This window comes from Leucopleurus acutus, assembly GCF_964270905.1.
Source record: "Leucopleurus acutus genome assembly, chromosome: 2".
Lineage (NCBI taxonomy): Eukaryota > Metazoa > Chordata > Mammalia > Artiodactyla > Delphinidae > Leucopleurus > Leucopleurus acutus.
Window position 1 is genome coordinate 2,339,759 of NC_139143.1, and position 19,267 is coordinate 2,359,025.

The following is a 19,267-nucleotide window of genomic DNA, read 5'->3' on the forward strand; positions in this document are numbered from 1 at the left end:
AACGTCTGTGTTTTTCAAACGTCCTAACCATAGTGACCTGGGCAAGTTTTATTTTTACGACCGTTTATATATGGCAGCCCAGGCTCGTCCACCACCACTCAACATAACTGCTGCCACCTCATGCCAACAACGCAGAATGACAGCTATGTTCTTTCATTTGCTAACCAATGTGACATTCCTAGTAGAGCTGAACCAGCCACATATGGTGTACTTCAAAGTATGTTTGTGTTTTATAGCTTTCCAGATTTGAAAGTTTTCCAGGCATATGGATATGCCGAGCCAAAAACTGCCTCAAATCTCAAAATCGAAAACAAGTTGCATAAAATACACCGAAATATGCTTCATCATATAAAAATAACCATCAGTAAAAGCTCCAGTTAACACTCAAAAAATTACCCGAAAGGAAGTTGGTCAGCAGATTTCTTTCAGCTGGGTACGTATGAAGACTGCACCTGACAGTACTAGCTTTACCAGAGAAAAAAAGAAAGTGAACCACACGAGGTTCCGACACAATCACAGCTGTTCCCTGACCTGCCCACCATGCAGTCAGGACTCACCTGCCAAGCACTGTCTACGGGGAAGAGACAAAGGAAGGTCATGATGTCTCTCCCTGGCGATGTGGAAGGTTACCACCCAGGTTTTTAGAAACTACAAAGACAAGTTAAAGTTGAACAACAGTGGGCAAAATGTCACAAGATTTGGACACAGCTATGGCAGAAACTCAAACAACAAAGTAAGAAGCAGGAACACCTTTCCTCCAAGCCACCAAGTAGAGGTCACCACTTCCTTCCAGATGAAGGCCTGTTGGCAAGCAGTGCCGAGACACACATGCCACAGCGGCAGAACTAAGACACCTAACTTCACTGAGGCCGGCATCACGGCCTCTACACATAGATACTGGCCAGAGGTAAAGAGCTGTAGATCTGGGAGGTACCTCACTAGGTAACTGGCAGGAAAACGAGTGCTTACATGAAAAGAGTTTAAATATGTATAGGAGCCAGTGCACTTAGAACAGATGCTGTCAGCACGAGACCCCCAAACTAATCTGGTGACGTAACTCTCAAGAAATGCTCCTACCTACGATAAAACGGTCAAATCTCCCCTATGTTCATTCTAAGGTGAAGAAATGTGTAAAGAGATCAAAAGACTATCAAGTTTTTTTGTTAACCCTCTGAGCTGGTAATACAATACCTTACTGTCCACATAAAATGACACGACTATAATTTTGGTAGACCATAACAAACATAACTCCTTTAAAACATTGATTTTTAATGACCCATTAAGTACTGACATTATTCAAATCTAAATTCTAGTTTAGATCACTAAAAAATTCAAGAAATAATGCTATTATTTATCAATAACAATGCTGTCTAACAAAAGAAAGATAGAAAAAAATCAGTTTTCCTTGTATTTTCAGGCTTTCTTCAGTAACGTTCTTATAGCTATATGGAAACTAGCAGTGTGGCATCAATTCTGCCAAAGATGGGAAGGAAAAGCTGAATATAAACAAGTGGTACCAGTGCACCATACTGCAATTAATAAAATGTCAAAATACCCAAAGCATTTCTGAACCTATATGCCTCATCGTTTTTTTTAAAGGAAACTTTTAAGGTTTTTTTCCAAAACTACTTTAGAAAAATCTATGAGATCACTCTTAATATATCATGATGTTCTACATATTGAACAGACAGGTTAAAATATTTTCCCAGTCTGGGATTTAAGACGAAAAGAATAATTACCGAGCAAAATGAGGATAAAAATCATTAAGAAAAATAGATGTCATCAGAACAAGAAGACTCCTGATACTATCCAGAAATGTTCAATTCTTCATCGCACACCTTTGTTCTCCACAATGTCTTCTGTGCATTACTTAAATATTGGTTGCTTCTAACAGTTCCATCCCTAACCTTCTCTCTTTCCTCTAAAACATGCCCTCCCCGGTCATCTCAATCCCATGGCTTCAGCTATCCAGGACTACCCAGGTGATTCCCAAATCTCTATTTTCAGCACACACCTCAACAGGCATATCTTCACTGGAGCGTGGCCATTCCCCGCACTGCAATTCCTCCTCTCCCCGTTTCCCTACCTCAGGAAAGGTCACTACGATATGCACTCAGCCTGCTCAGTCTTAGTGACACAGCCTCCTTTTCTATGTTTTAAACATGGAACTCTGATCACGTCACTGTTATACTTACAAACCTTTCAGTGCGGGGAGGTTCTAAACATCCATCAAGGAACTGGGCAAATAAATTATGGTCTTTGGGCTTCCCTGGTGGCGCAGTGGTTGAGAGTCCGCCTGCCGATGCGGGGGACACGGGTTCGAGCCCTGGTCTGGGAGGATCCCACATGCCGTGGAGTGACTGGGCCCGTGAGCCACAGCTACTGAGCCTGCGCGTCTGGAGCCTGTGCTCCGCAACAAGAGAGGCCACGACAGTGAGAGGCCCGCACACCGCGATGAAGAGTGGCCCCCGCTCGCCGCAGCTGGAGAAAGCCCGTGCACAGAGACGAGGACCCAACACAGCCATAAATAAATAAATAAAATTTTAAAAAAATAAATTATGGTCTTTTCACACCACAGAGTATTGTACAGTCTTGAAAAATGATGGCATCGGTCTATACTCATCAATATGGAAAGATGGTTATGACCCTTTCCAGGCGCTCTCCCTGCCCCTAACTCCACCGTCTGCCATGCCTTCCCAGCCCTAACTCTCCCTGCTCAGAACTCTCTGCTTAGTTTCTCCATCTGCTAACAAGCAAATTCCTTCCATGGTTTGTTCAGATTTCTGAAGCAGAGACTCTCATTGGCTTCATTTATCACCTTGGGCTAAGCAACTAGGCAGAAGCTAGGGGTCAACCACTCCTTGGATTTAATCTGCTCTTAGCAAAAACTGGCTCTGGCCAAATGCAATAAAACTCTGAAGTTACTTCATAATTGAACTATTTCTAGAGAAATACCACGTAACTCTATAATGAAAGAATCTGAGCAACCTAAAATCTACTGTAACTGGATTTAGTTTCTAAACTATATCCTTGGTATTAATAGACCTAATTATATCTCAGGCATACTTCACTTCATGAAAACAAACTGGTAAAAATGCATTAATTAATTCTGTGTTATAAACAGAATTAATTAATGTGAAATTTTTTTAAAATTTCAGCTTTACTGACATAAAATTGTTAAGACATTTAAAATGTACATCCTGGTGATTTGATATGTGAATATGAATTGTGAAGTTTTTTTGTTTTGTTTTGTTTTCTTACATCTTTATTGGGGTATAATTGCTTTACAATGGTGTGCTAGTTTCTGCTTTATAACAAAGTGAATCAGTTATACATATACCTATGTTCCCATATCTCCTCCCTCTTGCGTCTCCCTCCCTCCCACCCCTCCCTATCCCACCCCCCCAGTCGGTCTGAATTGTGAAGTTTTAAACGGCACAGCTGGATACAGAAAGCAGAGGTGGAGAGGGAAGTCAACACATGCTCATCAGCTGATTATCTGAAAGCAGACAGGCGCTTACTATATTAAAATGGTAAAGTAGAAAGCCAACAATCTCATCACTTAATTAGATTCTCAGGGCCTCCCTCCCCCAGAAGACCTCATGTGGAAGCTCAGTAAACATGCGTGTCGTGTCATGAATAATCAGAGCTCACGCTTTTCAAATCTGTAGGCAAACAAAAACAAAAACCACATCTCTACCACTCTCGGTTGTAATTCTGAATGACTTCTCTTTCAAAATAGATTTAATTCTTAATTTAAATATTCACTAACGTCTCTTCTTCCTTCACTGAGGCAGCATCTTCTCTGGGCCAGGAGCTGGGAACACAACATGATCAACACAGCCCTGATTTTGTGGAGCTGATTCGGCACAAAAAGCGCACTCCCTGTCGGCTGGATGGAGAACTGCGAAGTAGTAAATGATTTTTCCCTATTTAGAACTTTATCTGAGGAATTTCATTTTGGCTCCAGCATACAAAAATAAGCTGAACTCTGTGATTCACTCTTTCTAAAAAGACGACTTCTTATAGAGTTAAAAAAAAAAAGAAAGAAAGAAAGAAAAAGAAAAAGCTTTAGTAGATAAAGCCGTTTGTTGTGTGTAGGATCAGTACTATCTCTCCATCCTCATCTCCCAAACAGAAACCCAAAAGGCTTCAGAGTAGGGATAAAACGGAACCTACTGCAATCCAGCAATATAAACATATATGCTGTACACCTAAAACTAATACAATGTTCTATGTCAATTGTATCTCAATAAAAATAAAACACTGTAAGAAAGAAATGGAGACAAATACAATATTCTATTTCCTTCCAGATTATTATCCAAGATTTTCCACCATTGCTTTTCCAATTAGTTTTAAGTGTTTTTCTGAAGTAGCTTTATCATCCAGACAAACAACAACAACAAAAATCTAAACCCTTTTAATCATAAAATTGGCTTAAGGAAAAGGAAATACACTCTCTCTTCTAAGCCCTCACATCCTTCCCTTTAGTCCATACCCAGGAAAGGGAAATATTGATAAGAAATGGACTCCGGCCAAAGCAATTGTGAGAAAAAAGAACAAAACTGGAGGTGTCACGATCCTTGACTTCAGACTATACTATACTGTCATCAAAACAGTACGGTACTGGCACAAAAACAGACATATAGATCAATGGTACAGAATAACGAGCCCAGAAATAAACCCACACACTTATGGCCAATTAATCTACAACAAAGGAGGCAAGAAATACAGGAGGAAAGACAGTCTCTTCAATGAGTGGTGCTGGGAAAACTGGACAGCTACACGTAAAAGAATCAAATTAGAACATGTTCTCACATCATACACAAAAATAAACCTCAAAATCATTTAAAGACCTGAACTCCTAGAAGAAAATACAGGCAGAAAACTCTTTGACACTGGTCTTAGCGATCTTTTTCTGGATCTGCCTTCTCAGGCAAGGGAAAGAAAAGCAAAAATAAATCGATGGGACCTCATCAAACTTAAAAGCTTTTGCACAGTGAAGGACACCGTCAACAAAACAAAAAGGCCACCTACTGAATGGGAGAAGGTATTTGCAAATGATAAGGGGCTGATACCCAAAATATACAAAGAACGCATACAACTCAAATCAAAAACAAAACAAAGCCAAAAAAAAAAAAAAAAGACCAAAAGAAAGCAACCAAAAAAACAAAATTTTTCTTAAATGGGCAGAGGACCTGAATAGACATTTTTCCAAAGAAGACATACGGTCGGCCAACAGGCATCACGAAAAGATGCTGAACATCACTCATCATCTTGCTCATGACCAACCTCAGTGGCCTTTCAGTTCCTGAAACACACATCCAGGCCTTTAGCTTGCTGTCCCTTTTCCCTGGATTGTTCTTTTCCCAGATGTCACACATACTGCTTCTTTCTGGTATTTAGGTCTCAGTTCAAATGTCAACTCTCTGGACAAGCCTTCCCTGACCACCTCCTATGAAAACAGCATTCTTCACTCCCTCCACCTCTTTCTTTTCGATTTATTTTCTTCAGAGCGTTTACTACCATCTGCAATTATCACAATTTGTTTAGCTTTTCATCGCTCGTCTTTGCTACTCAAATATTAGCTCTGTGCAAGCAAGGCTTGGTCTGTCTCCTCATCTCTGTCTCCTATCGCCTAGACCTACAGTAATTCTCAACCAGGATTACTGAATGAATCAAGCAGTTCATACTGTACAAATTACAAGTCAAATAAATGTGGCCCTAAAAATTCCAGTTCCTGAACATGTTTCGTCCAGGAAACTCTTAGCAGGAACTTTATCATCCAGACGTGAAGCTGACTTATTTTGAGGCTCCCTCTGTCAGCGATGCTCTCCCCCTTGTCTCGGCCTAACTGAACCCTCACGGACACCTCTGCTCCTTCTCGCACACAAGGCTGCCCCAACCATTCTATCCATGATGGACCTGCATACGATTCCCCCGATCGCTCTGGCACATCATCCCGCTTTTATATGCTTCACAGTCCTTCCTCATCACTCTCTAAAGTTACCTTTTTAATCTGTTTACTAGCTGGACTGTTTACCACAAACTAAATATTTTAGCTTCAGGAGAACAATAATTAGCATTCTTAGATCCCTGAAAGTATATAAGAACTTCCTGAAAAGACAGGCCCCAGGGACGGCTTTGTAACACAGCTCACTTTGTAACACAGCTCATTAAAACCCTCTTTTCAACCACAGAACAGTGTGAGCTCAGAAGAAACCGAGTATTACAAAGATTTTTTTCCCCCATTACAGAAGCTCATTTATCCAGGTGTCTAAACACAGGCAAGCATTCAAATGGAACAGTCTGTAAAGTTTTTTTTTTTTTTTGGTAAAGTTTTTAAATAATCATCTATTTTCCTCCTTTAAAGCTCATCACTGACATTAATTAAAAACAATCTGCTAAACTGCTACACTCTACAAAGCTACAAAAATGGGTCGGTATCATGGGGATGGGGATGGGGGATCAATCTGTTCGACACAGACTGGGGTGTCGGTGGCTGCGAACCACTGCTGGGACCGTGCACCGCTAGACAGCACTGGACCGTAAGCGTGCAGATTAGAAAAATCCGCATTTCTACACCAAACCTGCTGAAACAGCTCACTGTTGGTGCTCCAATTATATATACTAATGCTGTATATATCATATAAATAAAGAAAAATCATCCTCTACAGTACTACCTACGTAAGTTTAGTAACCTACAGTGAATAGATAGGTATCTTTCTTCCCTTCTTAAAAGACGAAAAGTCCTAGTTAATATACATTTACTTCACCTTCAGTAATCATCAAAAAGTACTGCTGGCAGGTCTGTAATATCAGACAACTTCCTAAGTATCTTAGCTTTTGCTACTTTGAATATGTTATGGAGATGAGATTACAAACAGAAAGAATAAAACTTTCATTATTTACAAGTGAATTATCTATTTTACAGACAAAGTTTGAAGTAATTGGTTACACCACACTTTAGACACTAGCTCTGAAAGTCAAATTTTTTCAAAAGAATACGCATCTGAATCTGTAATGTATACTGCATTTCAAGTCAAATAAAATGATTAAAAAATTTTAATTGGAAAATAAGACAGATATCAAAGTGTTATTTCAGGAAAATTAATCTGGCAGCAGTATACCATAGAAATTAGATAAGATAGAAAGATACAGATATAGATATAGATATTTTTTGCCTCACTGTGTGGCTTGTGGGATCTTAGTTCCCAGACCAGGGATTGAATCTGGGCCCACGGTAGTGAAAACGCTGAGTCCTAACCCCTGGACTGCCAGGGAAGTCCCTAGGTAACATAAATCGTAAGGAGGCAAGTCCACATACAAACTCTATTCCCACAGTTCTTTTCATTAAAACAGATACACGTTGGTAACTTGTATATTAGAATACATTTTTAAGAAAAACATGAGTATGGTTATTTAGTTTTCAGTACCAAGACTGTCATTTCACCATTTTTTCTCTATAAAAAAAAAAAACTTAACTAAACAAGCAATTTTAAACGTGGGTTTATGCCCCACTCATGGTCATGCGTGAAGTAGGTTCAGTCAATTGCAGTCCACATTTTTTCCAAATAGAACAGGAAAAAACTCAAGTTACAAGGATAACTGTCACATGCGTTTATCTAGCTAGACCAGGCGTGGGTCCTGAGGCAGAATGTATTTCTAACTGTGAGTCTTAGTCAAGAGAATTTCAAAAGTCCAGGCCAGGTGGTTGTGATGGTCTCTTCGCTCTAAAACGTTTACTTTTACAGTTAAGTCTGTCCTCACCTGGAAATAAAGGGAAATGAGTGGCTTCTTTATTTAATGTTTAGCTATGTTTCTTTTAATGGCAGGCAACAGAGTCTGTGGAACTAATTACGCTAATTTAAACAACAACTGGGACTTACTGATGGGGACATTGAAGCAGGGCACAGACTCCGGGAGCGCTGGACCAGTGGGCTCAGGAAGGACAGAAACCGAAGGGCTCTGGGGCCTCGGCAGGGCGCCTGCAAGCTCGGCCTCGCCTTCCACCACAGTGCTGTGAGTTTCTCCCCGCACAATGCAATCAGCCCTCCTACATCAGGCAGCCTAACTCCTGGATAAACCAGCGACAGCAGGGAGGGAGTGCAGACACGGTCTCTGGGGAAACAAACCCTCCACCATCCCAATTTGTCTAAAACATCTGATTTTTATGGCCAGAAATTAACATTTCATTTTTAAGCACTATGTACTAGGCATAATATTTGGTTCGATATGATCAGTATACATAGTGTATGTGTATATTAAAACATTAAATTATATACCTTAAATATATGCAAATTTTATCAATAAAGCTGGGGAAAAATGAGAAATATAAAATATGTTTTCGGCAGATAAAGGAGACTGTGCACTATATGTAAGAGCAAGTCTTTTAAAATAATGAACATTACACTGAACATTATAATATGGACGATATTTTTCATTTCACATATTCTTAGAAACTTGGGTTATTAAAAGTTGTATTTTTCCAAAGCAATGTTGTGAAAATAAATCCTGGTGTAAAGCATTTTTAAAATTTAAAAATTATTTTGCAAAGTGAATCACTGTATTTTTAAAAGTCTGTATCTTCAGCTGTCACTAAATGAGACGTCCCTATGTAAGAAGAGTACCTGCTGTGATCTGAATGTCTGTGTTCCCCCAAAACTCCTATGCTGAACCCTAAAGCCCCAGGTGATGGTACGAGGAGGCGGGGCCTCTGGGAGATGGTCAGGTCCTGAGGTGGGGTCCTTGTGAACAGGATTCGTGCCCTTGTAAGAGAGGCTCCGGAGAGCTCCCTGCCTGTTCCCCCACGTGAGGTCACAGCGGGAAACTAGCAGCCTACAACCCAGAAGAGGCCTTCACCAAAACCCGACCGTGCTGACTCCTTGACCTTGGCCTTCCCAGCCTCCAGAACTGGGGGGGATAAATTTTGCTTGTTCATAAACCACAGAGTCTGTGGGATTCTGTTATAGCAGCCTGAAGAGACTAAGACAGCCCCTCGCTTGGGCGACCGGAACAACTCCCTTTCCCGCCGACCTCCCCTGCTCTTGGGGTTCCTAACCCTCTCCTCTCACCATTCTGTGTGTCTGCTGCACACCCTCTCACTGTGTCACATCCTGCTTCACGCTGACATTCTCTGCCAGTCTCCCCAGAATCCATGCAGAATAAAATCCACAAGGACAGGAACAAGGGTGGCAGCACAGCGTATGTGCAGAACAAGCACTGGGTCAGGAGTCAGGGAGGCCCGAGCCTGTCACTGTTCTGTCACCAACTGGCTACACAATCACCATCTGTTCACTGCCTCTTTGCACACCTGTTCCAGTCGGAACTGAACAAGTAGTTACTCACAACATCCATCCATAAAGTTTCCTTACTTGTTATAAAAAGAGATGGTAATAACTGCCCTATTTACTTTTCCTAGTTGTTACCAAAAAAAAAGTGTAAATGCTTTATAAACTGTTAAGCACTACAGAAATAGTAGGGGGTTTTTTGTGTGTGTGTGTTGGGGTTTTTGGAAGGCCATATGTATAAATGGGATGAGCGTGGGCTTGGGAGTCAGCAGATACAAGCTAAGCCCGAGCATCAGCATTTCTCACCTGTCTGCCCTTGGGCAAGTCAACTCACCTTTTGGAGTATCAGTTTCCTCATCTGTAGAACAGTGATACTAACACCTGTATCACATATTGCATGGATAATTAACATCTGTAAAGTATATTCAACTCTCCTCACACCTGACTTCATCCCCACAACCTTCCGCCTTCGGTCCTATCCCGTTTTCACACTACAGATCCTTCAATCCATGTGACTCCTCACCTCAGGTCTCCAGGAGCATCTTTAGGGCAGAGACCATAGACTTCATCACCAACGCCTAACCTAGAGTACACAGTGGGAGCTCAGTAAGTACATTAAAGAAGTGAATTCCCATCCATCTTCTTGGTGAAAACATAAATGTAACATAGCAAACTAAAAAACCAGACATTTCTAACAAAATGCATATCAATCTTACTCCATTCCTTAGTACAACAAAGACCCACTTTCACTTACATACATCCCTATGTTTTTCAACAGGTGCTAAGAAGAAAAGAGAAGCTGAAGACGAGACTCAGAGTAACCTTTACCTTTCTGACCAAAAATAAGACGTAAGACCATCAGCTCAAGATTTTTAAACTAAAAGGCTGTCCCTTTACTTATTTTGTTTTTTTAACCTATTAGGTAAAAGTATCAGCATTCAAAACCACCAGGAGCAACAGAGGATGGGGAGCTAAAATCTAGAGCCTGAGGCTCCCAGAACGAAGCGAAACCAGAGAGCTGGTTTTCCCAGCTTCTAGCAGTTAGCCAACAATTAATTACTTGGAGTTGATCTAAGGGCTAAAATCTTTTGGCCAGTCCTTATCCTAGGTTCTCTTCTTCATTTCCCAACTGAGGACTTGACTTCAGACTATATTACAAAGCTACAGTCATCAAAACAGTGTGGTACTGGCACAAAAACCAACATACAGATCAATGGAACAGGACAGAAAGCCCAGAGATAAACCCATACACTTATGGTCAATTAATCTACAACAAATTGTAGAGGTTTGAGGCAAGACTATTAAATGGAGGAAAGAGAGTCTCTTCAATAAACAGTACTGGGAAAACTGAACAGCTACATGTCAAAAAATGAAATTAGAACACTCTTTAACACCACACACAAAAATAAACTCAAAATGGATTAAATACCTAAACGTAAGACCTGATACCATAAAACTCTTAGAGGGACACATAGGCCAAACACTCTCTGACATAAATTGCAGCAATATATTTTTCGATCCATCTCCCAGAGTAATGGAAGTAAAAATAAACAAATGGGACCCAATTAAACTCAAAAGCTTTAGCACAGCAAAGAAAACCATAAACAAAGCAAAAAGACAACCCACAGAATGGGAGAAAATGTTTGCAAAGAATGCAACCGACAAGGGATTAGTCTCCGAAATTTTCAAACAACTCACGCAGCTCAACACCAAAAAAAACCAAATATCCAATCAAAAGATGGGCAGATGACCTAAAGAGACATTTCTCCAGAGAAGACATACAGATGGCCAAGAGGCACATGAAAAGATGCTTAACATCACTAATTATTAGAGAAACGCATATTTAAACTACAGTGAGGTATCACTTCACACAGGTCAGAATGGCCATCATCAAAACAATCTACAAACAATAAATGCTGGAGAGGATGTGGAGAAAAGGGAACCCTCCTACATTGTTGGTGGGAATGTAAATTGATATAGCCACTATGGAGAACAGTATGGAGGTTCCTTAGAAAACTAAAAATAGAAGTACCATATGACCCAGCAATCCCACTACTGGGCATATATCTGGAGAAAAACTTGGTTCAAAAGGATACATGCACCCCAGTGTTCACTGCAGCACTGTTTACAATAGCCAAGACATGGAAGCAACCTAAGTGTCTATCAACAGAGAAATGGATAAAGAAGATGTGGTACAGATATACAATGGAATATTACTCAGCCATTAACAAGAATGAAATAATGCCATTTGCAGCAACAGGGATGGACCTGAAGATTATCACACTAAGTGAAGTCAGTCAGACAGAGAAAGACAAATACCATATGATATCACTTACATGTGGAATCTAAAAAAAATGATACAAATGACCTTATTTACAAAACAGAAACAGGCTCACAGACTTAGAGAAGGAACTTATGGTTACCGGGGGGAAGGATGGGGGGTAGGGACACAGATTAAAAAAAAAAATCATCTCAATTCCACCTCAAAAACGCTTCTGCTGAAATTCCACGGCCTCCAGCGGTGTCTCTCCCATGGCAGAGTGACTGTAACACAAGTCTGATGCCCTCCTCCCTGGTTTAAAGCCCCATCACTTCCAGGATGAAGTGACACTTGGGGGACACAGAAGCTCATCCGTGCCCTGCCCCCATCCAATGGTCTGGCCTCGGTTCTCATCGGCCCCGACACGTACACTGGGCTAAAGCTGTGACGGTGCACACGGCTCTCAAACCCTTGGCCCTCACGCACCATCTACAACAGGCGCTTCTGTGCCCACCTGGCAACCCCTTCAGAGCCGTCAAGACTCAGACTCAGATTAGGACTGAGTTTGGTGCCTCTGAACTCCTGAAACGTACGTACTACAGTGTGCTGAGGTTTCTATAATCTCCGGTAGAAAGTGAGCCGCTGAAAGACAGGGACTCTGTTTCATCACAGCAGGTAATACAGAGTACACGACAGAAGCTCCGTAACTAAACTGAATAAATTAATAAACGGCCTGACTGACTTCAGTTTTATTATACATATAAAGGTTACTGTGAGATCATCTGGCGAAATAAGCACGAGTCGTCAAGTTATTTCTATGAGAAGGTAACTTGGAGTTCTAAATAACTGTTACAGATAAACTCAGACACAAGAAACACGGCTGTAAGATACCAAGAGATGCTGTGACTTTGTAACTGAGGCGTATACGCTACCTCGAAGTACTAATGGAGCCCAAACTAGGTACATGACCCATGGGAAACAGAAAGACCCGGCGCTATGCGTGAAGAAAGAACCCTGCTCAACGATAGCTATGAGAATTTAAAATAATTTTTCACAGACAAGCTCTGCTCTTAAGTTTGTAAGGCACTATTATACAAGGGTGACTAGAAATAAGTACCTTCTCAACCACTACTATAATGTTACACGTATAGAATCCTTTTCCTCTAAAGTGCAATTCTGAGCCTTCTTACATGGGGAAAAGATTTTTTAAAGCTTCTACATGGGTACAGGACCCCGAGTTCCAGCGACAGAGGTGCCAAGGAAATCCCAACAGCAGCTGCTGACCGGCCCAGTGTGCTGGCAGTTGGCAGGGAGGCAGGGAGGGAAAACAGGAGGAAGGAGGACTGCACGACGCTCCCCCAGCTCGGCTCGTCCGTTCCGCGCTTTCCGTGTGCGCAGCAGAATCGGTGGGAACCGGGGGATCACCACGCACAGGCTTAAACCACCCCCCAGGAAGACCTGACCACAACTGCTTCACCCGCCCTCCGTCCGCAGCCCTTCACACACGGCTACAGGAGCAGAAGCCGGGGCAGAGGGCTGCGCAGGCTTCCAGAGGCACACGGCCCTGCTCCCTCCCGCCTACAGCCCCCTCTCTCCTCCCACCCGCTCCCGTCGGCCCACCTCCCAGGACTTCCCGTACCCAGGCGAAGACGAAACTACAGCCAGCCGCAGCGGAGCTGGCCTGGATCCCGCCTCCGCCCCTCCCTGCGCTGGCTCCGAGGCCGAGGCCGCGTTCTCAAAGCCTCAGCTTCCTCACCCGTACAGCGGGGACCATACACTCTCCTCTAAGGACTGTTGTAAGATTCAAATTCTGTGAGACGGGGGATGAAACGTGGAGGCACACTGCCGGGCACAGGGTAAGCTAAACCAGCAGGGCTTCCAGGTGGGATGGTACGGGAACATGTATACAGATGGATATAAGCAAATCAGCACACAAAGTGCTTCCCAGTGTTTTGCCATGTTTTGCTTGCTTGACGCAGGCTGGAAAAAAAAGTCAACAAACCACCGCTACCACCACCACCACCGACAAAAACCCCAGAAAAACAGTATGAAAACTTACCCCATGATCCTGTAACCACAAAAAGAGCTACAGACCCTCAACTTCGGCTCAGAGCCTCCTCACCATCTAGGAAGCCCACCCTATCTTTCAGCCTCATCTCACATTTATGCCTCCACACAGGCAGCACTGTAAGTAGTGACATATATGCTTTCAGTTCCAACTTGGGTCAAGAATTCCTTCAGGGCAGTCACCTCTGTCACCCACCCCTTTTCCCAACCACTGGAAGCCCATTAACCATTCATCCTCTGAAGCCTTTCCTCATCCTCCCCGGCAGGAATCGTCACGCCCGTCTGTACGTTCCCAACGCCTATTGCTTACACTCATACTTAGAGCACTTGTTTCATGCTAGTTAGCATTTTTGCCAATCTTCTTCCTCACGGGATTCTAAGTTCCACATCACTCAAGTGGAGGTGTCAGCGGTCAGGTGAATGCACAGACCACAAAACGTAACAAAATAGAGTAACACTTCTTTACCTACAGGAATGTCCTTCTTGAGGGTAAACAAATATTTCAGTCATCTTTCTGTGTTCTAAACACAGCTTCACGGGCCTGCCGCGACTACAAAGCAGTGTAATGGACAGGAGCAGGGATACGTACTAACTTTCTAGCTTATGTTTTCTGAATATCCAAAAACATCCCTTATAACAATCCTGACAGTTCACTGAGAGAACATTTTATGCCTTACTTATCAAATGATTTATCGGCCCACTTTAATTTCCATTAATTAAGCAGAGTATTAAATCCTTTTGCTACTCATTAAAAGAAAGCACTTCAAAATAAAATTTTTGTTATATGAGGATGATTGTTCCAAAACAAGATCTGATCAAATAATAAATGGTATTTTATAAATCAAATATGAAAATCAATCTCCTTGTTTCATATCACACATACTATATACATTTACTTTGTGGAGTTTCATAAACATCAACTCTTATTTCCTACATATACAAACGTGGCTGGAAAGCTGATTTACAACCAAGAGTTTGATTCATAAGCAGTCAACGGTTTAGACAGCATGAGTCCACATATTAAAGTGCTCAAATCCGCTTCCAATTACAGCAGTCTAAATTAGAAAGTCACAGTTTTAGCTCATTCAGATTCTAATTCTACTTTTGCTACTAAATAACAGTGCTACCCTAGGCAAATCACTCAACCTCTCTAAATTCTAAGTTTTACGTATTTGAAATGACTCTGGATTAGATCAGATTTCCCAGATCCCATTCTTATCATACAAATCACCTTGAACACCTGTTTGAAAATACATGTGCTGACCCCTCTTCTAAAGGCTCTATGCTAGCAGCTCTGCCTTGGGGGCCAGGGGGTCTGTGTTCAAAGTTCCCACGGACTCGTGTTCCCCAGGCTCCTCCTGTTTGGGAAGTCTTCTACTACACACTGGTTTCTGATCTCTAACGCTCTTTATGGCTCTAAAGTTCTATGAATTTAAGATTTTATGACATGGATCAAATCCCCCAGCCCAACCTGATGGTATCGAACACAGTCCACACGCAACTTCATTTCGCTGTGCAGGAAAGGTCAAAAGCTATCATTCTTAACATCGGGCTCCATTTGCTGTACAAGTCCCTCAACTTTCAAGCCATCCTACACACCAGTATTTGTGCTGACAGATAATCTGACAGCTAACGTGATCTGGGTCAGAACACACTTCTGGTGGAAGGCGCTCCCCTGTGGTTTTAAGGCACACAACTCGCTGTACGTTTAACGCTGACTCACGTGGTAGCGTCAGCTCTCAGAGCCTGTGCTTCTAGCCCTGCAACTGTGCCTGGTTCACAATCTGTCCTTTACTCATATATGTGTGACAGCCATCAGGCAGACCACGACTCTACAACCCCTTCTAGCGATCTGACAGATAATTCAGTTAATAGTTATGAATAAACTTTAATACGTCATAACTATTAACTGGCTTTGAAACGTAATGCCTGAAAACACTTGCCCATGGTTATAAATACAGAAGAAAACATTTTAAAGGCTATACTCTCAAAATCTGTCTTTAAAAGCACTGTGATAGAAAGCATGTGCTCTGCAACGGGTGTTGTCATTTTTTTAAAAAGGCACTGCTTTCAATCCCCACCCACCCCAAGTTAATAAAATCTGGTTCGTCAAACTTGCCTTAGAATGATATTTCTGCTACCACCACACATTTCTTTCCCCCAAAAGGCTGTGAGGCAGCATACAGAAATAAAAGATCTCAAACACACCAAGATAATTTAGAGGTGGGAAGTGTGGTGGGGGTCAATATATTCAGTACAGTTAAACATACCAGTTTTCATTATACTTCTCAAAAAGCAGGACAAGGCAGGAAACTGATTCTTACTACTGTCAAACCAGACCAAACAGTTTCTCAGGAAACAAAGCTTTTACTAGTACTCTGAGAAATTTTCTCACATGGGTCTTAGAAAAATAGTTAGAGTACGGCATCATCAGTCAGTCAAAATTTCACAGCAACTGGAAAACTTTAAATCAAACTGTAAGAAAAACTGAAAGTATACAATTAAAACACAGCTCAGTAGGTGTGACACCGCAAGGGTGAAGGTGATGTAGTCAAGCATGAGTGCCTGATGCCCACAGACAGAAGCCAGACCCAGAGGACCAGAGGCCGTATCATTTACATCACGTTCCTTAAATCTCATCTACTGGAGTCAGATTTAATAGCAGGGTCGATACAGAGTGAAAGAAACCTGACAGGAATGCGATTAGTCGTCTACCAAACTGCATCTTCACACACACAAGCTGCACTAGGAAAAATAATGAAGAAAATGTGGTAGGTTTGTTTCACTCTTATTAAAGAAGGTCTAAAATAGATAACCTCCTCTAATGCTACAAGGACCAGGTCATGTGACGTGTATCTTTGGTACCTGAAAGAACGGGTACTGAGCAAACACAGACACAGACTCAACGTCGCGGACGTGCTTTATAACCATCCATTTGGCCTGAACGATGGAAGCAAAGATAATCAGAGCAGGAGCATCCCACTAGCGCAGTGACTGCAGAGAGGTGGCGGTGAGCGCCTGTGGGGACACCTGAGCACAGAGACAGGTGCACAACGATAGGGGGAACCCGCAAGGTGGACCTGAAGCCGTCAGTGAGAGGTGAAAATCTCACATCTGATAATAAACACTCTTAGTTTTCCTTAATAATTCTATTATACATCTATTACTAAATTCATTAAGTTTTTCTTGAGACATCATTCTCCATTTCTTGAAAGTAACTGTTTTTTTTAAGAAGGAAAATAGGCAGAAAGCAAAAGCGGGTCAATCATCTCTTTCAGCACTATATTCGGGAAACTAATTTTCGTTCATTCTTCGAAATTCTTCAATTTCAAAACTTCATATCTTCTTCTTGTATATTTCTCTCCTTCCTCCGAAGTAAGGAATGTCTCATACAAGAGCATGATTTAATTAAACGTGCGAAGCCGCTGTTCTAATGCCATTCTTGACGATGCCCAGCGGTTTGTAAACCTGGGCTACAGCGGTACCGCAGATTGAAGCGGCATACGAGGCACCTGAGCGTCTGTGTGTCTCCACAGACTCTCATGAGAGAGGCCTGCCTGCTAGTCCCAAGCCAGCGCAGAGCCCTTCATTGTGTGTTTTCCACAAGAACGCATTCAAGTTGTTAAATAAACTAAAGTATCTGATATACAGACATTTACCAAGAGGTCATTCAAGCATGTAAATGAACACTTACAAATCCCATCTCTTTCCTAATGAGAATAAAAGGATGCACTTCACATCTCTTCTAGTCTCTAGGATGGAAAAAAGTTTTTAAATCAAAACAGAAATCACTTTCCTTTAGTTGGAAATTATGTAATTGTTTCTCCCAGGCGTTATAATAGCACCAAACATTCCAAAACAGTTTATTAAAATCTTCCTTAATTTGTTCACTTTGCTATACACCTGAAACACAACACTGTAAATCAACTATACTTCAATTTTAAAAAATCTTCCTTAATCTGAAAATGAGTCTTGTGAGAAAAAAGGTATTTTTTAAACTCTAGGCAGGGATGCCAATGCAATTGTAAAACCTATGTCCCTCTGCATTATAATACAAGTCACAAACGAACACACTTGAAGCAAAATAATCTTGGGTGTATAGACTCACCATCTGTATGGGCTTCTTGTGGAGATCTCGTTCTGTTACCAACTTCTCTTGGTCAGTGACATAAAGACCTTTCTGTGCTAAAGCCTGGATGACAGCGTCATGGCCCAAAAGGGGTTTGGCGGCGTCGCTCTTGAGAATGAGGCTCCCAGCGCGACAGTACAGTTCAGCCGAGAGAAGCAGATTCACAACAGGCGGCTTGATGTGTTCCTGGTCATACTGATCTGTGTAAAATGGCTCTCGAAGCTCCTCTGGCACATTTTCTACAAAGATTAAGGGGAAACAATTTCTTACAAGGCTTTTATAAAAGAAACACAGTTTATCTAATAATCATTCATGTCTTAAAAGTTAAGATTCCTTCTAAAAATAACAATAACCCTTTAGCTGAAAAGATGATTTAGTCGACCTTGGCAGGTAATCTGGAAAGAGAAAGAGAGAATTTTCCTCTACGGAAGATACGGTTCCGAGAATATTCTAAAAAGCGACTCTACCAAGCCATCAAGGAGAGCCGTCTTCTGAGTCCGGGCAGTCTGCGGAAAGTATTCCCACGTGCACGCTGGAACACAGAGATCAAGCTACAAGGCTCCGAAGAGCCCATTCCGGCGGATCCGCTCACATTCAAGCGCTCACGATCACAGCTGCTTCCGGGCACCGCTAGGCCTCGACGCCTGGGAGTAGAAAATCCTTTGCCCAAAGCTGCCCGGCTCGCCGGCTGCCAAGCAGGACGCGCCCACTGCGCGCCGTCCCTCCGCCTCCCGCCGCCTCTGGCCTCTCCTTCCTGCTGGCCCGCGGAGGCTGCTGAGGGGCAGCTACAGCTGCGGTTCTCGGAGAACCACCCTTACAGGTCCCGAACGCCAGCAAGCCCTGTTTCCTCCGCCTTCCCACGACGCCCCGCCCCACCCCAAAAAGCCTTCCTGGGCACCCAGCTGCTCCCTTCGAGGGAGACAGACAGGGCAGCTGGGCGATGGGACGGCCTCTGCGCTTCTCTCTGGCGGCCAGGCCATCGCCCGGGAAGAACACCAGGCAAGGACGGGCGTCGTCCCCCGCGAGGAAAGGCGGGCATCTGAGCAGGAAGCTGGCGCAGAGCCACAGTCACAGAACCTGGCAGCTCTGGCCCGACACCAGCCAGGCCCCCGCCTGCCTCCTCCGGAGAATGAGGGCTCGGGGCCACCCGCCGCCCATCGCGGCTTTGAGGAGCCTCCTGAACAGGCAGCTTCAGCGTGAGCCCGACGACGCCACGGCGCTCAGCCACGTCAGCCTTCCAAAAGGTGTACTCGCGAGTATTAATATACTCCGTAGCAATTTTACCTTCAAGTTCTTGACAGGTCCTATCATTTAGAAAAATATTTTCATCAAATAACAGTATCATAATGATTGCACGTTCACTTTCTATATGAGTATGGTTCTGGGGAATTCAAGGATTTAGAAATAATCCTTACCCTCAAGGAGCCAGTAGTCTACAAATAATCTAGACAGACAGGTAAAGTTCAGCAATTCAGAAACTGGAGACAACACTAAGCAATAAATGATCAAGGGGCTTCCCTG

The 19,267-nt window shown here is 42.7% G+C and overlaps 1 protein-coding gene across 1 annotated transcript in view; it reads right to left on the reverse strand.

Annotated features, from left to right (window-relative positions):
• CAMSAP2 (calmodulin regulated spectrin associated protein family member 2) overlaps positions 1-19,267 on the reverse strand; it is a 98,153-nt gene that overhangs the window by 60,900 nt on the left and 17,986 nt on the right. The window contains exon 2 of the mRNA XM_082832695.1: positions 17,726-17,985. Coding sequence (XP_082688821.1) covers positions 17,726-17,985 — 260 coding nt within the window. The remainder of the gene's footprint in view (positions 1-17,725; positions 17,986-19,267) is intronic.